The sequence below is a fragment of the Scyliorhinus canicula genome, chromosome 2 (assembly GCF_902713615.1).
Source record: "Scyliorhinus canicula chromosome 2, sScyCan1.1, whole genome shotgun sequence".
Classification (NCBI taxonomy): domain Eukaryota; kingdom Metazoa; phylum Chordata; class Chondrichthyes; order Carcharhiniformes; family Scyliorhinidae; genus Scyliorhinus; species Scyliorhinus canicula.
In genome coordinates this window covers 223,536,674-223,563,736 of record NC_052147.1, presented here as the reverse complement: position 1 = coordinate 223,563,736, position 27,063 = coordinate 223,536,674, and the positions used below count along the sequence as shown (strand labels likewise).

Here is a 27,063-nt window from a genome sequence, read left to right as displayed (position 1 = left end):
GTTGCAGCTGTATAGAACCTTAGTTAGGCCACACTTGGAGTATAGTGTTCAATTCTGGTCGCTACACTACCAGAAGGATGTGGAGGCTTTAGAGAGGGTGCAGAAGAGATTTACCAGGATGTTGTCTAGTATTGGGGACATTAGCTAGGAGGAGAGGTTGAATAAACCTGGTTTGTTCTCACTGGAACAAAGGAGGTTGAGGGGCAACCTGATAGTGATCTACAAAAGTACGAGGGTCATAGACAGAGTGGATAGTCAGAGACTTTTTCCCAGGGTGGAGGGGTCAATTTCTAGGGGGCATAGGTTTAAGGTGCGAGGGGCAAGGTTTAGAGAAGATGTACGAGACAAGTGTTTTACACAGAGGGTAGTGGGTGCCTGGAACTCGCTGCCGGAGGAGGTGGTGGAAGCAGGGACGATAGTGACGTTTAAGGGGCATCTTGACAAATACATGAATAGGATGGGAATAGAGGGATACGGACCCCGGAAGTGTGGAAGATTTTAGTTTAGATGGGCAGCACAGTCGGCGCAGGTTTGGAGGGCTGAAGGGACTGTTCCTGTGCTGTACTTTTCTTTGTTCTTTTGTTTAACCCTCTTATGGACTAACCTGATTAATACTACACTCCTGTATGCTTTACCCGATGCTAGTTTCTATGCATTTACATTGTGTACCTTGTGTTGTCCGAATATGGATCTTCTTTTCTTTCCATGTACTAAATGATGCGTTTGAGCTGCTCGCAGAAAAATACTTTTCACTGTACCTCGGTACACGTGACAATAAACAAATCCAATCCGATCCTTATTCCTCTTTTCTATTTCTATATGTTGGTATCTACCCCCCTGCCAATTTAGTTTAAACCCTCCTCCACCACAGTAGTGAACCTCCCAACGATGATATTGGTCTTCGTTGGTTTGAGGTGCAACCTGTCCCATTCGAAAGGTGCCCTCTGTCTCAGGATTAGTCACAATACCCGAAGAATCCTAAAAGCACATCCTCCGGCACCATGCCTCAAGCCACGCATTGATCCTCCCTATCTTCCTATTCTGGCTGGCATGAGATTACTACCTTTGCGATCCTAATTTTTAACTTCCACTCTAACTCCTGAAAGTCTGACCACAGGACCTAAACATGGCCTTGCCGGTATTGACATGTACCACAAGTTCCGGAGCTTCTTCCCTTCCCTCTTCAGAATATTTTACATCCTCTCCATGATGCCCATTACCATGTCAACCGGAAGGCAACACCCCATTCAGGATTCACGATGATGGTTACAGAAACACCTATCCCCCTATTTATGGAATCTCGGATTACGATAGCATTAGTACACTTTGCTTTTCTGCCTATGTTTGTGCATTGGTACCATGGGCTGGACTGCACTCCTTCAACATATTGTCATTTCTAGCAGTCTCCATTGCCGAGTACTGGTTTTAAGAGTGGCACACACACCAGAAGATTCCAGGCACTTCTTTTGCATCTTTCTACTCTCCTGGGTAGCCACCCATCTACAATCCTGCACACACATTGCCTGCCTGTGGATAACCACTTCCTAGAACACGTGATCCAAGAAACTTTCATCCGCCATGATGCTTCACAGTAACTCCAGCTGTCTCAAGCTCAGAAAACCTCAGCTCAAGCACCCTGTTACATGTGGTTCCCCCAAGACACATGAAGTGTCCTTAAGTTCTCACATGGAATTGTATCTCCTTTCTTTTCATCTTAACTATTGTAATACCTCCTGACTTCTATTGTCACTTCTGTTTTCCTCTACAGTGAAAACTGATGGAGTATCCCATTTACTATCCTTCCAATTTCCGTATCATCCAAGCGTTTATTAAGCTCATTCTTTAGTGACTGCATCCCTATTTTGTTTTCCTCTTTTTAAAAATCATGTTTGTTTGTAGAATACTTCCATTTATTTTTATATTCTTTGATATATTCATGCTTTGCCTTCCCAATTGTCCTTTTACCACTTTCCTAAACTCATATTTCCTTTTACCATTCGTTGATTGTTGAAGTACCTTTCCTTTAGATTCAATTTTATGCTCACCTCTAAATCTTTTCAAGGCATCATATCCTTCGTTAGTGTTCTCTTATTTTTTAGTGGAATATTTTTCTCCTTAAATCAACTATGCTTTCCTTTAAATAGTGCCTATGGGTGCTCTATCTCTAACTGTGAATATATTTCTAGTTTCCTTTCTTTAGCTACATCCTCATTTCATCATAGTTGGTCTTTTCCTCATCGATTATCTTAGTCTTTGCACTCATAATCTCTTGATTATTACCTTGAACCTTAATACAGAGTGATCACTACTTCTTAGAAGATCTCGCACATTTACCTGCTCTGGTTCAATTTCCATTACTGTGTCTAAGAAGTGGTTCGTCCCTTGTTGATCAGTGGTCAGTGCACTCTTATCAACAACTGTAAAAATGCTACGCACTTCTCTCCTTTCATTCTCTTTTCTGTCCACTTAATTGAGGATAGGTAAAAATTTCCATGATTTGATTATGTATATCACTCCTCTCATATATTAGATAACATAGTTCCCCCTCCACTTCCTTTTCGCCATTTGCTGGTCTATGGTGCATCCCTAATATCGTGAACACTCCATATTGTTCATCTCCATCCACATGGATTCTGTTTCATCCATTTGTCAGTTATATCCTTTCTTGCTACTACCATTATTTTGTTTCTGCTTCACACAGTTATCCCGTGACCCTTTGTTCCTTTCCTATAATTTATAAACGTATAGCCTGCAATATTTAAATGCCTAACCATTACTGTCTGCAGCCATGTTTCAGATATTTCTTCATATCTAACCATTTGCTACTATTTCCCTGTTTTGTTGCTGGTGGTCTACATTTTGCTGCACAGGCAATTTAATATACTCTTATTCATCACCACTCTTGATTAAATTTATCAGGTAGAGCTTCCTTCAAGCTTATCTACTCCTCAAATATTTGTTATTTTGACATCTTTTGTAATCTAACCTTTGCTCATGTATAACACTTTCCTATATATTTAGATTAGTATTATGTCTAATTTTTTTGGTTCTCCTTGGAGACGTTGGTGTCGGAATGGCATGGAAAATAACATAAAATGGATAACTATGAATCTGTTGGTCAAATGTCAATGGCAGACTAAGTTTTAGACTCCATAAATCAAGAATCAAATTAGTGAGCATTTAGAAATCTTGGGATAATTCTTCTTTTAGGCAAGTCGTATTGAGAAAATTTAGTCATTGGTTTTTAAGAAATAAATGATTGTACCAATAATAGGCAACATAAGAGGGGTTTGGAAAACAGAGCAGAGCACTGTGCAATATTTTGGAAGGACACAGGAAACTCAACACCATCCAGGACAAAATCCCACCCACAAATTAAACATTCACTCCCTTTACCACTGATGCACAAAGATAGCAGTGTGTACCATATACCAGATACACTGCACCCTTCAAGAGCACCTTCCTAACCCACAACCTGCTACCATCTGCAAGATGCATGGGAACACGACATGCAAGTTCCCCTCCAAGTCACACACCACTCTAACATACAACCATCAATGTCATTAGAGCTCTCTTCCTAACCGTACTGTGGGTGCACACAACACGGTGGCATAGTGGTTAGCACTACTGCCTCACAGCACTGGGGACCTGGAGTCGTTTCCGGCCTTGTATGATGGTGTGGAGTTTGGACGTTCTCCCAGTGTCTGCATGGTTTTCCTCCCACAGTCCAAAGACCTGAAAGTTAGGTGGATTGGCCATGATCAATGCACAGGGTTACAGGGATAAGGTGGGGGGAGTGGGTAAGGTAGAGTCCTCTTTTGGAGGAATGATTTGGAGGAAATTGTAATTGGTTTGTTAAGTTTGCGGACGACACAAAGGTTGGTGGAATTGCGGATAGCGATGAGGACTGTAGGAGGATACAGCAGGATTTAGATTGTTTGGAGAGTTGGGCGGAGAGATGGCAGGTGGAGTTTAATCCGGACAAATGTGAGGTAATGCATTCTGGAAGGTCTAATACAGGCAGGGAATATACAGTGAACGGTAGAACCCTCAAGAGTATTGACAGTCAGAGAGATCTAGGTGTACAGGTCCATAGGTCACTGAAAGAGGCAGCACAGGTGGAGAAGGTAGTCAAGAAGTCATACGGCATGCTTGCCTTCATTGGCCGGGGCATTGAGTATAAGAATTGGCAAGTCATGTTGCAGCTGTATAGAACCTTAGTAGGCCACTTGGAATATAGTGTTCAATTCTGGTCGCCACACTACCAGAAGGATGTGGAGGCTTTAGAGAGGGTGCAGAAGAGATTTACCAGGATATTGCCTGGTATGGAGGGCATTAGCTGTGAGGAGAGGTTGAATAAACTTGGTTTGTTCTCACTGGAACGAAGGAGGTTGAGGGGCGACCTGATAGAGATCTACAAAATTATGAGGGGCATAAACAGAGTGGAGACTTTTCCCAGGGTAATTGGGTCAATTACTGGGGGGCATAGGTTTATGGAGACCAATGATAATGGGGAGGTTCCGGTGAGTGTGGTCTGGGAGGCGCTGAAGGCAGTTGTCAGAGGGGAGCTAATCTCGGTCAGGGCCCACAGAGAGAAGAGGGATAGGATGGAGAGGGAGAGATTGGTGGGGGAGATACTCAGGGTAGACAGGAGGTATGCAGAATCCCCCAAGGAAAAGTTGTTGCACCGGAGCCTGCAGGCGGAGTTTGACTTGCTCACCACAGGGAAGGCTGAGGCTCAGTTGAGGAAGGTACAGGGAGCAGTTTACGAGTATGGGGAGAAGGCAAGTAGGATGCTGGTGCATCAGCTGCGGAAGAGGGAGGCGACCAAGGATATTGGGGGAATTAGAGCTAGGGGGGATAACACGGTGCTGAGCTTGGCAAGGATTAACGAGGGTTTCAAGGACTTTTATGGAAAACTGTACGAGTCAGAGCCCCCGGAGGGGGGGGGGGGGGGGGGGGGGGGGGTGGGGAAGATGAGGCAGTTCCTGGACCAACTGAGGTTTCCACAGTTGGAGGAGGGACGAGTAGAGGGACTGGAGGTCCCGATTGAGATGGAGGAACTGGTTAAGGGGTTAGAGGGCATGCAGGCGGGCAAGGCCCCGGGACCGGATGGGTATCCCGTAGAGTTTTACAGGAAATTCTTGGAGCTGCTGGGTCCGCTGTTGTTGAGGACTTTCAATGAGGCTAAGGAAAAGGGAACCCTTCCCCTGACGATGTCGCAGGCTGTGATCCCGCTTATCCTCAAGCAAGACAAGGACCCGTTGCAATGTGGCTCCTATAGGCCGATTGTGCTCCTTAATGTGGATGCCAAGTTGTTGGCCACTAGGATTGAGGACTGTGTCCTGGGAGTGATCAATGAGGACCAGATGGGGTTCGTGAAGGGCAGGTAGTTGAATACGAATGTGCGGAGGCTCCTGAATGTGATCATGATGCCCTCGGAAGGGGGAGGGGGGGGATGTAGAAGTGGTAGCGGCAATGAACGCGGAGAAAGCCTTCGATCGGGTGAAGTGGGAGTACCTGTGGGAAGTATTAGGCAGATTTGGGTTTGGAGAGGAATTTACAGAGTGGGTCAAATTGTTGTATCAGGCCCCGGTAGCGAGTGTATCGACGAACCGGCTGCGGTCGGTGTACTTTAGATTACATCGAGGGACGAGGCAGGGGTGCCCCCGTCCCCCCTGTTGTTTGCCCTGGCAATTGAGCCACTGGCCTTGGCGCTGAGGGAGTCCAGAAACTGGAGGGGGCTCGTTCGGGGAGGAGCACCATGTTTCACTGTATGTGGATGACCTGCTCCTGTACATTGCGGATCCGGTGGAGGAGCTGGGGGAGGTCATGCAGATTCTTAGGGATTTTGGAGACTTTTCGGGGTATAAGCTGAATGTTGGAAAAAGCAAGCTTTTTGTGACACAAGCGAGGGGCCAGGAAAAGAGACTGGGAGAGCTACTGCTTAAGATGGTGGAGAGTAGCTTTCGCTACTTGGGCATTCAGGTGGCTAAGAGCTGGGATGCCCTGCACAAGCTCAATTTAGCGCAGCTGGTGGATCAGATGGAGCTGGACTTTAAGAAGCGGTACATGCTACCGCTTTCCCTGACGGGCAGGGTGCAGTCCGTAAAGATGACAGTCCTCCCCAGGTTCTTGTTTGTCTTCCAGTGCCTTCCCATTCTCAACCCCAAGTCCTTTTTCAAGCGGGTAAATAGGATTACTGCGGGATTTGTGGGGGCAAATAAGACCCCACGTGTTAAGAGACTGTTCTTGGAGCACAGTCGGGGGGGGGGGGGGGGGGGGGGGGGGTTTGGCGCTGCCAAACCTTTGCAGCTACTACTGGGCAGTGAATATATCCATGATTCGGAAATGGGTAGTGGAGGGAGAGGGGGCGGCATGGAAATGGTTGGCAGCGGCATCTTGTAAAGATACTAGCTTAGAGGCACTGATAACAGCACCGTTGCCGCTTCCGCCGACGCGCTATACCACGAGCCCGGTGGTGGCGGCAACACGGAGGATCTGGGGGCAGTGGAGACGGCACAGGGGGGATGTAGGGGCTTCAGTCTGGGCCCCGATACGGAATAATCACAGGTTTGCTCCCAGTAGACTAGACGGGGGGGTTCCTAAGTTGGCACAGGGCGGGTATCAAAAGGATGGGGGACTTGTTCATTGATTGGACTTTTGCTAGTCTGAGGGCGCTGGAGGAGAAATTTGGGCTACCCCCGGGGAACACCTTTAGCTACATGCAGGTTCGGGCGTTCGTGAAAAAGCAGGTGGGGGAATTCCCACTGCTGCCTGCCCGGAGGATACAGGACAGGGTGGTCTCGGGCGTGTGGGTAGGGGATGGCAAGATAGCGGAAATATATCAGGAGCTGCAGGAGGCCTCGATGGAGGAACTGAAGGGCAAGTGGGCGGAGGAGCTGGGTGAGGAGCTGGATGAGGGCCTGTGGGCTGACAGCCTGGGTAGGGTCAATTCCTCCTCATCTTGCTCCAGGCTTAGCCTGATTCAGTTTAAGGTGGTGCACCGGGCGCATATGACAGTGGCGAGAATGAGTAAGTTCTTTGGGGGTGGAGGACAGGTGTGTGAGGTTCTCAGGGAGCCCAGCAAATCATGTCCATATGTTCTGGGCATGCCCGGCACTTACAGGATTTTGGAAAGGCTGCGCAAGGGCTATGTCCAAGGTCTTGGACACTCGGGTAAAACCGAGCTGGGGGATAGCGATATTCGGGGTATCAGACGATCCGGGAGTGCAGTAGTCCAAAGAGGCCGGAGTTCTGGCCTTTGCCTCCTTGGTAGCCCGGAGAAGGCTCTTGCTAATGTGGAGGGACGCAAATCCCCCAAACGTAGAGGCTTGGGTCACTGACACGGCGGGATCTCTCAGGTTAGAGAGGATAAAGTTTGCCTTGCGACGGTCCTTGCAGGGGTTCTCCAGGCGGTGGCAACCGTTCCTTGACTTTCTCGTGGAACGTTCGGTGGAGGTCAGCAGCAGCAACAAACTTGGGGGGGGGGCTTGGGCGGTGGATGGACTTCATTTGTAAAGGGCAGATACCCCACCTTATTTTGTTAAATTGTTAAATGGTTAAGTTGTTTTCTGTTTTACTGTTATGTTTTCTTTTCGTTGTTTTTCTTTTGTAGTCGATTGTAAAAATTATTGAAAATTTTGAATAAAAACAAATTTTAAAAAACATTACCACGCCTATTTGGACTGATCAAAGGACCAAACCAAATGCAAAACTGGGCAGCTTGGAGAATAATCATTTTAAGTTACTGGAGTACATCACATCTAAGCAGCAAATTAAAGGAAGTCAACATTAATTAGGGTAGCAGGGTGGTTAGCATAAATGCTTCACAGCTCCAGTGTCCCAGGTTCGATTCCCGGCTGGGTCACTGTCTGTGTGGAGTCTGCACGTCCTCCCCCTGTGTGCGTGGGTTTCCTCCGGGTGCTCCGGTTTCCTCCCACAGTCCAAAGATGTGCGGGTTAGGTGGATTGGCCATGCTAAATTGCCCGTAGTGTCCTAATAAAAAGTAAGGTTAAGGGGGGGTTGTTGGGTTACGGGTATAGGGTGGATACGTGGGTTTGAGTAGGGTGATCATGGCTCGGCACAACATTGAGGGCCGAAGGGCCTGTTCTGTGCTGTACTGTTCTATGTTCTATGTTCTAATACATTTTTATATTTGTTTGATGAGTTTGAGGATAAAGTAATCCTATTGCAATGTACTGATGAGTCTCCAACCAGCTCTGATGAAACATTAAAAGCCTTTGGCAAAAATTTGAAGCGTGTAGAGCTTAGAAAGAGGTATATAATCCCCCCAGTAAAGTTTTGAAAGGGAAATAGACAATACCCAAGCAAACCACATGATGGCAGCAGACAGGATGAGAACCAGCCGAGGTCTTTTTTAAAAAAATCTTGTTGAAATTGCTGTCCTTACTGTTGATTCCCTTACTTCCCCTTTCTTTATTTTTGCCACTATCCTTTTGATCCAATGGATGCTTAATAGACATATAACTTTAAGTCGAGCAGGGGAAGAAAGGAATTCAAAACTAACAAAAGAGAACATTCTGCTAGCTTTCAAGCAACAGAACTCAGACTTTGTGGCACCCAAGAGATGGGGAAGGACCCAGTTCAATTGGTTGGCTGGTGGCCAATGAATTGGACAAAAGGCCATATTCTGCCCAGTAACAGGTGCTGATTGAATCCTGCCTGAGTGACCTAAGGAAAGCAAAGTTAAATCCTGGACACTTAGGGGAAAGGACCTGCTCTTTCTCTTGTGTTTCCTCTGAAAAGCTGCTGTAATCTGAAACTGCAGAGACCCAAGTGACACTACAGTGAAAACCATTATAGACTGGAAAGCAGAAATCTCAAACTGAAAGCCTAGATTGAAGGCAGCATAGGTCTCCACAGAATCTGCATGTATCTACAGTGAAAACCTCAAGCAAAAGCCTAGATTGAAGCAAGGTGTGCTGGAAACAACCATCTGAAACAAATACTCTGATCTTTTACTTTAATAAACATTTTTTACACCCCTTTCTAATATAATATATATATGTGTATAGAGAGAGAGGGAAAGAGAGGGGAGGTTGGAATAAAAGTAACCAGTTGTATTTACTGCATATTTCATTATAGTTCTTGAAGTAAATAAAAAATAATTGTGTTTAGATTTACAAACCTGGTGACTGTAATTATTGGACAGCCAAGTGCCAAAGATCTTGGGCGAGATTCTCCGCAAATGCGGAGAGTCGTAAAGGCTGCCGTGAAACTGGCCGTGTTTCACGGCAGCCTTCACGCCCGTTCCCGGGACCCGATTCTCCCCCCCCCCATTGGGGCTAGGAGCGGGACCTCGGGAATCACGGCGTCGTGGCCTTAACGACCGTCGTTATGGCCGCGCGCCAAGATGACGCGCGGCTGGCGTCTGTATGACGTTAGCTGCGCATGCGCAGGTTGGGGCTGGCTCCAACCCACGCATGCACGGGTGACGTCATCACACCAGTGATGGAACCTGCGCATGCGCGGTTCCGTATTTCTCCACCGCCGCCCGACAAGATGTGGCGGCTTGATCTTGTCGGGCGGCGGAGGGGAAATATTGCGTCCCTTTTGGACGCAGGCCCGACGATCGGTGGGCACCGATCGCGGGCCTGTCCCCTCCCGAGCACAACGGCCCCAAACGGGCCTCTGGATGCCCCAAAAGGGCATCCAGCACCCGTTTTTACGACAGCAGCAAGCAGGTGTGTTTGCTGCCGTGAAAAAACGGGCGTGAAGGCCCGGCCGCTCGGCCCATCGGCCTCTGGAAGCTGCTAAGATTTTTCTTCAGGTGGGCTTGTTTTTGATTTATTTTAAAAGGCTTCCAAAAGACAAGCTAGTTGAATTGGCAGGTCAATTAAAAATAGAGGTACCAACAGGCAGCACAGTGGCGCAGTGGTTAGCATTGCGGCCTCACGGCGCCGAGGTCCCAGGAACGATCCCAGCTCTGGGTCACTGTCCGTGTGGAGTTTGCACATTCTCCCGTGTTTGCGTGGGTTTCACCCCCACAACCCAAAAATGTGCAGGGCAGGTTAATTGGCCACGATAAATTGCCCATTAATTGAAAAAAAAAGAACTGGGTACTCTAAATTTATATGAAAAAAATAGAAGTACCAACTAAAGCAAGGAAGGCACAGATAACGGAAGCGATTGCTCAAAATTTAAATTTGAAAGAGATGCCAGAAACATCCTAGATCAGTAGAACTGCTAAAATCCAGTTACAAATTAAACAAATAGAGATACAGCAAAAAGAAAAAAGGAATGGAGTTGAAAATTAGTAGGTTAGAATTAGAGAGAGAGGAAAAAGCAAAAGAGAGAGCGTTCCAGCTCAAGGCACTGGAAGTTTATGCTTCCCTGTCAGAAGCGGTATCTAAGAATTATGACAAAGTAAAAAAGGCTATTCTGGGTGTTTATGAATTGGTTCCCAAAGCATATAGGCAAAGGTTTCGCAATTTAAGGAGACAGCCGGGACAAGCTTATACCGAATTCAAAAGGATTAAGCAGAAGAATTTTAATAGATGGGCATGAGCATTGGGAATTGCAACTAACTATGAAGCTCTGAGAGAGGTCATTCTCTTAAAGGAATTTAAGAACTCCCTACATTCTATGATAATAACCCATGTTGAAGACGAAAGGGCGTTGAATGCTAGTTAAGCAGCAGTTATGAGCTGGACCATACATTTAAACGTTTGTTCCATCACCCGCATAATTTTGAAAATGATAGGAAGTGGGAGAGTGAAAGGAAGGCAGGTAGCCAAGATAAGGAATAGATAACTGGGAATGCTCTGAGAGTGAAGGTGAGACTCAAAAGCCTTGGTAGGACACACATTTCGTCAGCATGCTAGAAGTTGCAAGGAGAAGAACAGAGAGAAGATCTAATAAAGATACAAAAAGAATACGGACAGAGTTGTTGGGAAACACCAGGGGGCATTCCGTTAACTAATCAGGATGTAGACGTAAGAAACTCCGAGCCAATAAAGCCACATCCGTCTCAACTAAACCCATGGAGACTGGCTCAGTTAGAGACTGAAATAGAGTGCCTGTTAGGCATGTTGCGGAAACAAGTGAAAAAGCTGTGGTCCACCAAACACCAAGTAGAGTTTGGGAGATGTTAGTGGACGAACCAGTGCTGGTCGTTAAAACGGCCACATATGCCAGTGAACTGGGGGTTGGAGCTACCAGCGCTTCATCACCTTGAAGTATATGTCCGTCATGACAATAAACAAAGCTTAGTTTTTACAGACTGTAATCCGCTTGCATTTATAACGCAAGATAATTTTGTTGGAAGTTATTATTAGAACAGTTCAATGTTAAAATTGTACATATTCCCGGAAAGGATAATCTGATTACGGATGCTTTGTCAGGCTATCACGGGCTGACTAATTACCAATTTAGAGACTGGGAAGGGAACTTATCTAATGGGGATGGATAGATGGCTATGTGTTTGTGATTTATGTCTTGCATACCTCATAATGAAACATCTGTGCCCTGATGTTCCATTTCTTTTAGGGAGGAGGTATGCAAGGATCCTCCCTGTTGATTCCCTCACTTTCCCTTTCTTTCTTTAGTCTTGCCTTTATCATTTTGATCTATGGATGCTTAATGGACAAATATTAAGTCGAGCAAGGGACGAAAGGAATTCTAATGTTACAAAAAGTACACTCGGTTAGCTTTTCAGCAACTGAAATCAGACTTTGTAGCACCTGAGAGAAGGGGAGATTTCCAGAGACCTAAGGGACAGCATGGTAGCACAGTGGTTAGCATAGCTGCTTCACAGCTCAGGGTCCCAGGTTCGATTCCCGGCTTGAGTCACTGTCTGTGCGGAGTCTGCACGTTCTCCCCGTGTCTGCGTGGGTTTCCTCCCACAGTCCAAAGATGTGCAGGTTAGGTGGAATGACTATGCTAAATTTCCCTTAGTGTCCAAAAATGGTTAGGTGGGGTTACGGGGATAGGGTGGAGGTGTGGGCTTAGGTAAGGTGCTCTTTCCAAGGGCCGGTGCAGACTTGAATCCTGGACACTCAGGGGAAAGGACTCTTTATCTGTCTCTCTCTCTCATGTTTTCTCCAGAAAATCTGCTGTATTTTTGAAACTGCAGAGACCTGTTGTTATAAATAAAAAGTAATTGTATTTAAATTTACAAACCTAGTGACTGTAATGATTGGGCAACCAAGGGCCAACGGTTTTGGGTATTTTTCTAAGAATTATTGGTTAATTCAATTGTGTTGCGACTTCGGATCAAGGGGGGCTGGAATTGACCGCGTCCTAGCCCAGGGTGTCGTAACAATGCCAACACATTCCTGAACTGTAGCAGCAGTGCTGAACCACCTGACTATGATTGAAGAGAAAGTGGTACAGCATACATTCCAAGCTGCAATCGGATAATGAAGCCACAAGTAGTATGATTACAGAATTGAAAGAAGTATATGACTTCACCCGAGACAGATCTGGATAATAGTGAAACTGAAATGAAGAGCAAGGATAAAGCTCTGCTGTGAGTGGAGAAAGAAAAGACAGAAATAAGGTTAGACAATGCTCATATCAAAGTTGAAGTAGAAGACTTGAAACACAAGATTCAAGTGGAGCATGGACCTTTGAAAATGCATGATAAACAAAAATCTTCAATGAGCCAAACTGTTCAAGATTTGAACAAACTATTTCTGAGGAGACACAAAGCTACAAGGAGGCTTTGAAAGAAAGGTTGACTAGTGAGAAGGAATTTCTAATGCATCAGAATAGTTGCTTGAATGCAGAATTAACAGAAAAACCACTCTGAACAACATTAAAGATGAGGTGCGGAGTTTGGATGAGCAAATCCAAACTTTGAAAGCAGGAATGGAAAACTTGAGGATTTAACAAATGAATTGAAAGAATCTCAAGCGCAGCCAGTGACCATGGAAGAAAGATTGCGAAGGGAATTGAATGCCCACGTGAAGTTGTTACAGTTGTAGAAATGTTCCACGGATAATTGTGAAACAAAGACAGCCAAAATCATCAGGTTAGTTGCTGGGAAAGATTGGGAAAAGGAGAGAACAAATATTTGGATGAAATTCTGAAAAAGTAGAATGGAAGATTCAGTTTTTCAGAAAGATAACAGCAGACCCAGTGTAAAAGGATAAATCATTTTCATACCACAAGGGCACAGCGTGTTAAAGACTCTCTCTGGAAAGAATGGGACAAAAGGTAACCTCCGAGCAGAGCCGATGATGAAGTGACAACAACAAGTTCAACTCCATGGGTCAGAAAAAAATGTATCAGAAGACAACCCAGGGCCAGAAACACAGATTCAAGCTTAAATTCCAAATCAACAAAGGGCACCCATATCAACAGAACCTACCACTCCTCCAAATGTGACTAGAATGAGATCTGGAGGGACTATCAAGCCTCCAGATCATCTGAATGCATAAATGTCAGACACTTGAAGGTGGTGGGGGGTAGGGGTATGAAAATTGTAATGTAAACAAATTGGGTAAAAACCAGCCAAAGTGCATTATGAGCGTTTTTGGCATAGCAACAGTTAATGTGCGGCTGGGAAACAGTACCGTCCACAGTGTGATGTAAAGAGACACATAACCTGAGACTACAGTCAGCTGTGGACTAGACAGAGACCTATGTGGGAGCAAGCATGGAGTTAGCTCGTACCCTGTATATATGTACATGGTATGTATGTACATAGTTATGTGTTTTCAGTAAACGCAATGTTAAACCATACAAGACCCAGAACCCCTTTGTGATGGCTACTGAACTGACCATACACAGCACTCACCACCATTTTCTAAAGGGCAACTAGGGATGATTAACAAATATTGGCTTCGCCAGCAATGTTCACATCCCATGAAAACATAAAAATACAGGTTAGTAGATTGAGCAGACAGGTGCCAATGTAATGCAAAGAAGCATCAGGTAACACACTTGGGTGGTGGAGGGGGGGGGGGGGGGGGGGGGGGGGGGGGGGGTGGAATCACAAGTTGGAGTATCACATACAGATTTAGTGCCCAATCACAGAAAGGATACTGGAATCATTGGCAGTACATAAAAATGTAGGGTGAGAAACTGTAGTTATGAGAAGAGATTTGTGATATAGAGATTACTATTACAGCACCAAGAGGCCAAAGATGAAATCAGCACAATTTTATTTTTGAAATATGATAGTGTTACCGGAGTGAATACAGAAATAATATTTCCTCTGATAGGCAAGTGAGGGATGGTGATGTTACAGATCACTGAGAGTCCGGGTTACTGTGGCAATATGCATTTTAAATGCATGTTTTAGTATGGAGCTTTGGATAGCAATGGTAGAAGCTCCAACTTTCTTTTTACCAATCGCTTGGCTGACCAAGAATCTCTCCCACTCTTACCGCCTGTGTTAGAAGGATTTGCAGCTAGATAATCAACTTGTCTGGCTGCGTTATGAACGCGCCTGAGTGAGTGATGAGAGGCAGACAATTCAAGAGCATGATGATAGATGTTAGAAAAACTTTTATTATGTAGACATTTGTAGGAGCATGTAATGCTTTGGTTACAGGGAGTGGTACAGACAAAGACCCCCGTGTCTACTGAGAAAAACAACAAATAAGCATCGGAAGAGCTATTAGCAAGAGTGCAGGGCAATTTTCGTTGCTCTTGCAAACAACTGACACAGATTTGTTAACTTCAACATCCTCCTTCTAAGCTTAAAACATCTATGATGAGAACAAAGAACAGTACAGCACAGGAACAGCCCTTCAGCCCTCCAAGCCTGAGACCAACGGCCTGTATCCTTCTATACTAGTCTGTTCATCAGTTATCTAGATAAGTCTTAAAGGTCGCTAACATATCTGCTTCAACCACCTCACTTGGCAATGCACTCCAGGCCACCACTGCCCTCTGTGTAAAAAAACTTTCCTCGCGCATCTCCACTGAACCTGACCCCCTCACCTTGAACTTGTGTCCCCTTGTAATTGTCATTTCCACCTTTGTGGGAAAAAGCCTCCAACTGTTCATCCTATCTATACCCCTCATCATTTTATAAACTTCTATCAGCCTCCGTCTCTCGAGGGAGAACAATCCCATTTTATTCAATCTCTCTTCATACCCAATACCCTCCATACCAGGCAACATCCTGGTAAACCTTTTCTGTACTCTCTCCAAAGCCTCCACATCCTTCTGGTAGTGCGGTGACCAGAATTGGACACAGTATTCAAAATGCGGCCATAACCACAAAGTTATGTTCTATATAACTGTAACATTATTTTTGAACTTTTATATTCAATGCCCCGTCCGATTAAGGCAAGCATGCCATATGCTTTCTGTACCACCATTTCCACCTGTGCTGCCACTTTTAAGACTCTGTGGACCTGCACACCCAGATCTCTGTGTGTCTATGCTCCTGATGGTTCTGCCCTTTATTTTATAGCTCCCATCTGAATTGGATCTAACAAAATGCATCACCTTGTATTTGTCCGTGTTAAATTCCATTTGCTATTTCTCCGCCAATTTTGCAGCCTATCTATATTCTGCAGTATTCTCTGACAATCTTTATCACTATCCGCAAATCCAGCAGTCTTAGTATCATCCGCAAACTTGCTAATCAGACCTGCTGTGTTTTCTTCCAAGTAATTTATGTTTCTTACAAACAGCAGATGTCCCAATACTGATCCCAACAAAACACCACTAGTTAGACCTCCATTCGGAAAAACACCCTTCCATTGCTACCCTCTGTCTTTTATGGCCAAGCCAGCTCTGAATCCATCGAGCTAGTTCACCCCTGATATTGTGTCAATTAATCTTTTGCACAAACCTGCCACGAGGGACCTTGTCAAATGTTTTACTCAAGTCCATGTAGACAAAATCCACAGCCCTTCCCTTGTCAATCATTTTTGTCACCTCCTCAAAAAAACTCAATTAAATTAGCGAGACATGACCTCCCTCATAAAAAAAACATGCTGTCTGCCGCTTATATGACCATAGATCCGATGTCTGAGAATCTTTTCCAACAATTTCACTTTCACTGACGTCAAGCTCACTGGCCTATAATTACCCGGGTTATCCTTGCTACTTTTCTTAAATAACAGGACAACATTGGCTATCCTCCAATCCTCTGAAACCTCACTTGTGGCCAACGTGGAAACAAAGATTTCGTTTGAGGCCCAGCGATTTCATCGCACAGTACTCGGAGATAGATGCCATCTGGCCCTGGGGATTTGCCCACCTTAATGCTTTTTAACACACCTAACACTTCCTCCCTCGTAATAATGACTTGTTCTAAAGTGTTTACAAATCCTTCTGAGACACCACCAATCAACGTGTCCCTCTCCTTAGTGAATACCGATGCAAAGTACTCATTAACGATCTCACCAACTTTGTTTGATTCTACGCATCATTTCCCTCCTTTGTCCTCGAGGACAAAGGACACCTGAGCAATTATCTTAAAGAATGAACAAAATTCTTAATCCCATTTTAGTTTTGAGCAACACCAAAATACATGAAGATTTATATACTTATTCAGAGTGTTTCTAAATTAACTTTGGATTGTACATAAATCTAACTCATCCTGGTCATCAATTCATCTATGATTAAACTGATCATAGAAAAGCATGTTCCAAGTTATTCAGATATTCCATACTTACTTGTTTCCCAACATTTTTAATTGCTAGTTGTTCTGGAGTCATTTTATCCTCCTCCTCCACAGCCTGTAAAGTAAATAAATATTAAAGTGTACGAAGTTCACTACTTTAAATGTGTTGCTGAGACAGTTTGCAAAAGGGTTTAAAAAAATAGAAGCAATTTTTGGCATGCAAACATTTTGCCATTGCAGAGCAGTTACAGTTGTCTGGCATTGTTCTTTTTTTTTACCTTGTTGTAGTTCTTGGCCAATTCCAACATTTCTTTGACAACAGTTTCATTAAGTTTACAATGCTCGCTGTAGTCCTGAAGTGTCAGACCCTCCATCCAACTTTTCTTATGTAAGTTCAACAACATCTGCAGTGGAGAATAGAACCCACGATAAATGTCTACTTATTTAACAGGAGGATTTCAGCATAACCTAAAATCTTAACATTAATCATTTGAAAATCCAGCACAAAAAGTGACAATTAAAATTCTAACCTGTGGCAGGCTGGTGTAATGCCATCAGATGATAGTACTCCAACACATCATAAATCCCACAACCTAAGCAGCACAGCCATCACAGTGATTAATATCCAAGTCATATGTCTGCAAGAGCTTTTCCCACTTAGCGAGTGTTAAGTTGGTGATGTTCATATATTAAATTGATGTTAAATCAATTAAACTTATACTTCGGAAGTGCATTCTGCCTTAAGTTAGGTTTGTTGACTTCCGGTAGCGTGGGCGAGCAGGGCGGCCGCAGTAAGAGGAGCTCCAGCCGGTGGCCGCGATTTGCGGCGATTTTCAGGGATTCCCCCGAGTCTTCACTCACCCCCCCCCGACTATCGGCGGCCTTTGGGGTCGTCACGGGCAGCTAGCGGGGCTGGTTTAAAAACCGGCGAAGAACCCCGCGTGGGTGTCGGGCGCTGAGGCGCTGGGCCCAGCGCTACGTGGAGTTTGGAGCAGTGGGGGCGGGGCTACAAGGAGGCCGAGGCGGCAGGCCCGAGACCAGGGCACGATGCAGGTGGGGTGTCCCACATCGGATGGCTCCCACCTAGGATGAAGAAAGAATCTGAAGTCCAGTCCCAGGGGAGCTCTGGGGGAATGTAGAGGAGAAAGAAAGAAGGTTTAAAGAAAATTGGTGAAAGTTTATTTTTCTCTCCTTTTTCCCTTTTTTTTTGTGTGTGAAGGAAGAAAAATTTTCCAAAAAAAAAATAATAATTCAGATTGATGAAGGACAGGAGGGTGGAAGGGGAGAGAAGAGAAAAGAAAGAAAAAACAATAAGCCGCTAAAGGATGCGAAGAGCAGCATCAAAGAAAGGAGGAAACGCGGGTTCGCCGCTGAATGAGAGGACGAGCAAAAGTGCTGACAGGATGGCTGAAGCCAAGCCGCAAGGCGAGGCCGCAATACGTACGGTGGAGAAGATGACCGAGGTGATGGCGGTGGAGCTGGAAAAGCAGTTCGCGAGGCACATGGTAGCCTTGAGGAAGGAGACGGTGGTCGCATTGAAGTCATTGGTGGAGGAGGCAATCGCCCCGGTGAGGGTGGCAGTGGCAAAGGCATCGGCCGAGGTGAGAGAGCAGGGCGAGAAGATGAGGGAAGCGGAGGAGGCCATGTCACGACACAGCGACCAGCTCACCTCGATGGGGGACGAGCTGCGGCAGATGGTGGAGGTCAACAGAGGACTCCGAGCAAAGCTTGAAGACTTGGAGAACCGCTCAAGGTGGCACAATTTGAGAATTGTGGGCTTGCCCGAAGGCCAACACAATACTTCGCAAAGAAGTTGGCGGAGCTGATGGGGGAGGGTGAGAACACCTCCCGGTGCGAACTAGACCGAGCTCATCGGTCATTAAGGCCGAAGCCCAAAGTGAACGAGCCGCCAAGGGCAGTAATTATCTGCTCCCATAAGTTCTGCACGATGGAGAAGGTATTATGCTGGGCGAAGGAGAAGCGTGAGGTGTTGTGGGATGGTACTGCGGTTCGGATCTACCAGTACTTGACGGTGGAGTTGGCAAAAAGACAAGCGCCGTTTGGGCGTGTGAAGGCGGCATTGTACAAGAAGGGGGTGCGATTTGGTATGGTGCACCCGGCGAAGTTGAGGGCAACATATAACGCCAAAGATTTTATTTTGAGACAGCGGAGGCGGCTGAGGCGTGCGTGAGGGCAGAAGGCTTGGGACAGACGTGAGGAGCGGAACTGGAAGAGAGACTGTTGACTGTGTTTGAGCAGCTGGAAAATGTATAAATGCTCCAACTTGCTTTTCACTGATGTGTATTGTAATTTACTTCTCTTTTCATTGTTACAGAGTTCAAGTTAATGGTGGGTTGATTAGCGTTCTGTGTTGCGACGGTTAAATGTTATGTTAGTGAATTGTATGCGTTGGATTGTTGGTTTTGTCTTTTTTTGTTTTTTCTTTCTCTGGGACTGGGTGGAAGGAGACGATATATCTTGGCTGGGGGAGCCACCCGCGCTAGCTAACTAAAGTCAGCTAGCGAACAGAGGTGAGGTGAGAGGAGGGCTGCGGACGTTGGAGCCTGGATAGCAGGCTTCAATGGGCCTACAAAATGAGCGAGAAGGGGGGGGGGAAGGGATGGATGTTGGGGGATGTTGTTTCAGGGGGAAAAGTAGCGGGGTTCTTGGGAGTGGGGGGGGGAAGGGGTTTGATGTTAACAATGGACAGGGACGGGTCAGGCTTATGGGGAAGGGCCCGGTGGTATGATGATGGTGGATAAGAAAGGTCAGGGGGTAAGAGACCTCAGTAAGGATAGTCACGTGGAACATGAGAGGGCTAGGAGATTCGGTCAAGAATGCTTGCGCATCTTAAAAGCCGATGTGGCAATGCTGCAGGAGACTCACTTGAGGGTGAAGGACCAGGTAAGACTTAAAAAGGGCTGGGTTAGCCAAGTCTTTCACTCTAGATTTGATGGGAGGGCTAGAGGGGTATTGGTGTTGGTCAGCAAAAGGGTACGCTTCCAGATGGAGAAGGTGGTGGCAGATCCGGGGGGGTAGATATGTGATTGTGACAGGGGCGCTAGAGGGGAGATTAGTGGCGCTGTTAAGTCTATACGGTCCTAATTGGGACGATATAGGATTCGCGAAGAAGGTGATTAGGGCCATTCTGACTTTGACACACATGAGCTGACTGTGGGGAGGGGGGCGACTGGAACTTGGTGCAGGAGCCAAGGTTGGACAGATCACGGCCGCGCTCGCTGGTCCCATCAGGAGGGGGCGAAGGCGCTGCCTGGGCTAATGGTGGAAATGGGAGGTTCCTGAACCCAACGAAACGGGAATACTCGTTTTTCTCAGCAGTCCATAAGGTATACTTGCGGATCGACTTTTTTGTGGTGGGAAAGGCTTTCCTGGCTGGGGTCAAGGGGTCGGAATACTCTGCAATTGCAGTGTCAGATCACGCTCCGCATTGGGTGGATATGATACTGGAGAAGGGGGTAGCGCAGAGGCTGGGGTGGAAACTGGATGTGGGGCCTTTGGGGAAACCAAGTGTTCTGTGAGAAAACTGAAAAGGTAATTAAGGAATATGTCAGTTTCAACTGTATGGGTGAGGTGTCAAAGGTGGTTGTCTAGGAGGCTCTAAAAGCGGGGGTGAGGTAATTTTGTTTAAGGCCAGGGTGGACAAAGAGGAGAGGTTGGAGTGGCAGAGGGTAATAGATGAGATGTTGGAGGTAGATAGGAGTTATGCAGAAGATGGGAACCCAACGAAGCTGGAAAAGAGGAAGGAACTACAGGCGAGTTTTGACCGACTGTCCACCAGGAAGGCGGTGCGCCAACTGAGACGAGCAAGGGGTGCAGGTTATGAACATGAGGATAAGGTACCTAAGCAGGTCAGCTCCGGAGGGAAGCAGCGGCAAGGGAAATTGTTCAGGTGAGGGATAGGGCAGGGAAGTTGGTGGTGGCGCTGGAGCTGATTAACAAGGTTTCTGAGGAGTTTTATGAGAGGTTGTACAGGTCAGAGCCACCGGGGGAGACCTTGAGATGCAGGAATTTCTAGATAGGTTGGAGTACCCGAGGCTAGGGGAGGGGGACAGGGCTACATTAGAAGGAGCAATAGTGGAGCAGGAGATAAAGGATGCGATTGGGAGGATGCAGTCGGGGTAGGTGGCAGGGCCAGATGGGTTTCCGGTGGACTATTATAAAAAATTCAAGGATAAGTTGGCACCCCTGATATTGGGGATGTTTGAAGAGGCGATAGGGAAGGGGGTGCTGCCACAAACCTGGGCAGGCATCGATTTCACTGTTGCTAAAAAACGATAAGGATCCGACGGAGTGTGGGTCGTATAGGCCCGTATCACTTCTGAATGTGGACGCAAAATATTGGCAAAGGTACTGGCGGGTAGGCTGGAGGGGTGCCTCCCTAAGGTGATAGGTGAGAATCAGACAGGATTCGTGAAAGGGAGGCAGCTGTTTTCGAACATTAGGAGGGTTTTGAACGTCGTTATGGCACCGGCGGAAGGGAAGGAAACAGAGGTGGTTGTGGCATTGGACGCTGAGAAGGCGTATGACCGGGTAGAATGGGGGTACTTGATGGCAGTTCTGGAGCGGTTTGGGATTGGACCAAGATTTGTGAACTGGGTAAAGCTATTATATAAGGAGCCGAAGGAGAGTGTCCGCACAAACAATATCAGCTCAAGATACTTTTCTCTCCACCGTGCGACGAGGCAGGGATGTCCTATGTCCCCCCTGCTGTTTGCACTTGCGATTGAGCCGTTAATTGCATTAAGTATTTCGGGAGCATGGAAAGGAATAGTGGGGAGGGAGGGGGGGGGGGAAGAGATAGAGCATAGGGTTTCCTTATATGCCGACGACTTGCTGCTGTATGTATCGGAACCGAGTGGATCGATAGGGGGAATATTGGAGCTACTGCGAGTATTTGGGTCGTTCTTGGGTTACAAGCTGAACCTGGACAAGAGTGAGTATTTTGTGGTGTCTCGGCCGGGGGTGGGGGCAGGGGTGGGGGGGGGCTGCCATTCCGTAGGGCAGGGACTCACTTTAGGTATCTAGGGGTGAAGGTTGCCCAGTAGTGGGGGAGGCTTCGCAGGTACAACATCACTAGTTTGGTGGGGAGAGTGAAATCCGATCTGGCAAGGTGGGATGGTCTCCCTCTGCCACTGGCAGGTCGGGTACAGGCGGTGAAAATGAATGTGTTGCTGCAATTTCTGTTTATTTTTCAATGCCTACCGATTTTCCTGCCAAAGGCTTTTTTCAGGGAGATTGAGGGAAGCATTACCACGTTCAAATGAAATGAAATGAAAATCGCTTATTGTCACGAGTAGGCTTCAAATTAAGTTACTGTGAAAAGCCCCTAGTTGCCACATTCCGGCGCCTATTCGGGGAGGCTGTTACAGGAATCGAACCGTGATGCTGGCCTGCTTGGTCTGCTTTCAAAGCCAGCGATTTAGCCCTGTGCTAAACAGCCCCTTGAGGGAAGGTGGCCAGAGTGAGAAAGGTGCTGCTACAGAGGGTAAGGCAGGCAGGGGGTTTGGGTCTCCCGAACCTGATGTACTACTACTGGGCGGCGAACGTGGAGAATGTAGGTCAGAATGGAGGAGAGTTTGTGCAGGGGGTCGGGACTGAAAGCACTAGCAACAGCGCCGCTCCCGAAAGCTCTGGGGAAATACTCAGAGAGTCCGGTAATAATAGCTTCATTGAAAATCTGGAGGCAGTTTCGCCAACACTTTGGGTTGGGGGCAGGGTCATGGGAAATGCCGATTCGGGGGAACCACACATTTGAGCCAGGGAAGTGGGATGGAAGTTTTCGGAAGTGGGAAGAGAAGGGGATTAAGACGCTAAAAGATTTGTTTCTTAGGGGTCGGTTTGCAGGATTGAGTGAGCTGGAAGTGAAGTATGGGTTGGAGCAGGGAGGAATGTTTAGATACATGCAAGTTCGGGATTTTCCCAGGAAGGAGATACAGAGCATGAAATCAACATTAAGTTTCAAAACATTTTGGAGTGGTACGGGAATGAATATCCTGACAAACGACTAGAATTCATTTAGAGAACTGGGGAGAGATCGATGGTCAGCAGACCATAATTTTATGCATCTTCAATGCAATCCTAAATGGCTCTCTAAAACTAGTTATCCTCAAAGTCACACGTATTATATGAATTAGCTCTGCAAAGTTGAATCTTTAACTTTTACTTTTTTCTGCTGTTTATTAAACCACAAATGCTAAATCATATTTCAAAAGTTCAATATAATTTCCAAACAGTTTACCATTTATTCAACATGAATCTCTACTCGTTCAGCAAAAGTGTCAATTCATATCTACAATTAAGTAACTGAGCAGCTCGCTCAGGAACTAATTTTTTAAAATTGGAATCACCTATTAACCCGTTGCTGGATAGTTGGTGATAAGTAACCTCTCGACTTCCAATTGATGCAATTACCAATTGTTTGCGTGTGTCTGTCAATGCTGTTGTCAAGAAATGGGTCACCCATTAATTTAACTTTTTGACAATCTAAGATGTGACATATTACATGGAACATGGCACACAATTTATAAATCAAATAATCAATCAACAAACAATTGTATATCAAAATAATATTTTAAAGAAACAAAGCCAAGATTTAAAAAATTATCTTGCCTTTTGTTCAAGTTCATTCTTCCGATAATTGATGGTAATAGAGTAGTAATGTCTGTTTAACCCATGAATCAAAGCCTAAAAGAAATACAAAAATCATCATTGAACAATAGAAATGGGCACATCAATATGACTGAAATAACATGCAAAATGTGGTTGTTCCACTTTCTCGCTGAAAATAAGATTGACAGAAGGTGTAATTGGCAACAATTTTCTCATAATAAGCATAAGCAATAGGCGGAATTCAGGCAAAACATTTCCAAGTGTCATTTTGGGCGATATTGGTGGGGTGTTTGTCACCGGCTTTTTAGGTGAGATCCACACCGTTATTCACGATACTTTTGGGCCTTGGAGAGTTTAGATCGGGCTACAATTTTGAAAGGGTGCCCCGATCTCTAAGTGAATTTGAGAATCCCCACACTCCCACCACAGATAATGTCATTCCCCACACACATGGGCCCCCCACCCCTTTTTATATTAATAATCTTTATTAGTGTCACAAGTTGGCTTCAGAGTTACTGTGAAAATCCCCTAGTCGCCACTCTAAGGCGCCTGTTCGGATATACTGAGGGCAAATTCAGAATGTCCAATTTACCGACCGCATGTCTTTCGGGACTTGTGGGAGGAAACCCATGCAGACAGACAGACACAGGAAGAACGTGTAGACTCCACACAGACAGTGACCCAAGCCGTGAATCGAACCCAGGTCCCTGGTACGGTGAAGCAACAATCCTAACCACTGGGCTATCAGACCTCAACCCCACTTTCTGCCACCCCGCTCTTTCAGGACCCCCACCCTAACTTTATGAGGCCTCTACATAAACGCCCTTCAACCTCTCCCCACCCCCCCCCACCCTTCATAACCCCCCTCATCCCCCCTTTCATGGACATGCCCCCCTCAGACCCTGACCCTTGGCAGTGCCATCCTGGCACTGTCCCACCAGCTTGGTAGTGCCAGGATGGCAGTACCAAGGTTCCCGGTGCCTTAATGAGAGCCTTCTTAAACCTTTTGTTATGGACATTAATGAGTGGAGGCGATTGAGCTTTTCTTTAAAAAAAAAATTCTAATTGAGGAACAATTTAGCGTGGCCAATCCATCTATTCTGCCCTGTCCCGTCTCTGACCACCCAGAGGTCTCTAATGGCCTGGGAGACCCCGCAAGTGCCATTACACCTGGTTCACATTTATGTTGTGTCTATATAAACATTTCTGGAACAAGCCTTTCCATTCACCTGAAGAAGGAGCCGTGCTCCGAAAGCTCGTGTTTGAAACAAACCTGTTGGACTTTAACCTGGTGTTGTAAGACTTCTTACTGTGCTCACCCCAGTCCAACGCCGGCATCTCCACATCACATTTATGTGGACCAGTACTAAACGGCGCCTGGTGAGGTCTCGCTGGGGAGGCCGTTAGTTATCGGGCGCCGGGAGAATCTGGCGCAGACATACTTAAATGAGCCGTAATGAGCTTAGATCTGTTGATTTGGATCTTGCCCAGTGAGGGTAAGATCCAGATTGCAACGTCTCAATTAATCGCGCAAGATATCTCAAGCGTCGCAAAATGTTTTACTTACAACATTATAGTCAATTATGATCAAATTTGAAAATAATCTTCAAAGTAGAATTCATTCATTCATTTTTTAAACTAAATTTAGAGTACCCAATTATTTTTTTCCCAATTAAGGGGCAATTTAGCATCGCCAATCCACCTAACGTGCACATCTTTGGGTTGTGGGGGTAAAAACCACACAGACACAGGAAGAAAGTGCTAACTCCACACGGACAGTGACCCAGAGCCGGGATTCGAAGCCGGGTCCTCTGCCCCATAGGAAGCAATGCTAACCATTGTGCCACGTGCCGTCCCAGAATTCATTCACAAACACATTTGAAAGAAAAGTTAAATCGGGCAGCACAGTGACACACTGCTCCCTCGCGCCTCCGAGGACCCGGGTTCGATCCCAGCCCACAGTCACTGTCCGTGTGAAGTTTGTACATTCTCCCTATTTCTGTCTTACCCCCACAACATAAAGATGTGCAGAGTAGGTGGATTGGCCACACTAAATTGTCCCTCAATTGGATCTTTTTTTTTTAAAGAAAAGTTCAATCACCTCCACTCATCAATGTCCATAACAAGGGGTTTAAGAAGGATCTTAACTATAAAGGTTTACCACATGATTTCATTTTAAGATAAACCCCAATTATCGAGCCACATTCTATCTTCATAACACCTCTGAATCAATATTGAATATCGATTTGAGTATTTTTGGAAACTTGCTGACTATTTTTTCTTTGTTGCACAAAGCATCCAACCTCAGCTTTCTGTCTTCTCACAACAATAGAGTCAAGGGGTACAACCTAAGCGATGTGGGCAAAATTAAGTCAATGTTTCCACCATAAACGCCAATATCAGCAGCCAGTTTCAGAAGTACTAAGAAAATCAATCAGTCACCTCATGTACGATTTTTATAAATGCTTTGAGAACACTGTGTGTTCCTAGGTGCAAAATATGTACAGCTTATAAAAATTTAATGAGCGAAAAAAATTACTGAAATGGTGAGAAGTGGAGCAATATTATCATCAAATGTTTAGTGAAATGAAATTAATTTGAAAATCTAAAATAATGCAGTTTTTTGTAACCGAAATCTATAATTGACCTGCAGCCAGTAATTTACAAACAAAATAGTACAGCTTGTCTGCATGTTCCAACCTAAATTGGTACAATCGTGAATCACAGAACCAGGACAAAATATTGACACTGACAACACCAGCAAGCCATCTGTAAATAAAGATGTGTAATTTTTTAAAAAGTTAATTGATCTAAGAATTTTTAAAAAAAGTATACTCCACATGTCACAAGTAAATTTGCTGATCCACCTGTGAAAAGAAATTAAGTACTTTCTTTGATAATAATTCTCCCGGGTTACAGCAATGCCCTCCGGTATTAGTCTGAGCAACTTCTCCCTACTATGTTCTCAGTTTGTGATTTTAAAAAACCAGAAATGCTGCTGTCAACTCAAAGAAATGTTCTACCAATCATACAAATGAGTAATGTGGTGTACGAATCTCTAATTCTTTTTAAGAAAGAAAATGCTTTAAGCTGTACAGTATGATCAAAAAATAGTTTTTGAATTAAGCATGGATGTTCCTCTTTTATGGAATGATATTTCTACACAAATGCTGCACTGGAAAATAATTCAACTCATTACAGAATTAAGTAATCATAGTCTCGAGGTAGAAAGACTCATATACTTAAATATCATCAATGATCGATGTTATATGTAGAAAAAATTAGGTTTTTTTAGAGTAATTGATGCATACTTTTTTGGGGGAATAATATGTTATTATGCATCCAATGCTGAATTAAATGGATAATACCTAGGTATGAATTTTAAGTAGGGCAGATAGCACTAAAGTTAGAAACAGTAAGGTTTGAGATGGGGGTCACAGCGAAGTATTACATTAGATTACTTCAGATATTACAGCATAGGAAAAGAACATTCAGCCCTGCCAGTCCATGCCAGCACCCTCCCATCTTTCCTCATCGACATTCATCATTGTGATCCTCTACAGTTTTTGCATCCCTCTATAATTTCCTTTCAAATGTGTTCCTTTGTATCGTCCCCACCAATAGGAGGCCTATGGAATACACTCAATTGTGTTATGGTACTTGTATTGTTTCATAGCTCTAACCAAATAGTCCTTGACCACTCTGGACAGTCTTTCTCTCCAGCACCATGATGTACTCCTGAACCAACACTGCTATTGGAGAGAGAACAAAAAGACAAGACTTTGAATAATGAGATAATTGCAGGTGCACTTAAAATAAAAAAGGAATGTATTAAATAAACAAAGCAGACTCAAAGAGGATAAAGGCCCTGATCTGGA

General features: G+C 45.3%; 1 protein-coding gene across 2 annotated transcripts in view; it reads right to left on the bottom strand.

Annotated features, from left to right (window-relative positions):
• The window catches only part of psmd14 (proteasome 26S subunit, non-ATPase 14), a 169,620-nt gene that overhangs the window by 7,434 nt on the left and 135,123 nt on the right, over nt 1-27,063 (bottom strand). For both annotated transcript variants that reach the window (XM_038789661.1, XM_038789660.1), the window contains 3 exons: nt 23,186-23,260; nt 16,834-16,959; nt 16,608-16,670 (listed from right to left, as the gene is read on the bottom strand). In XM_038789661.1, coding sequence (XP_038645589.1) covers nt 16,608-16,670; nt 16,834-16,959; nt 23,186-23,260 — 264 coding nt within the window. The remainder of the gene's footprint in view (nt 1-16,607; nt 16,671-16,833; nt 16,960-23,185; nt 23,261-27,063) is intronic.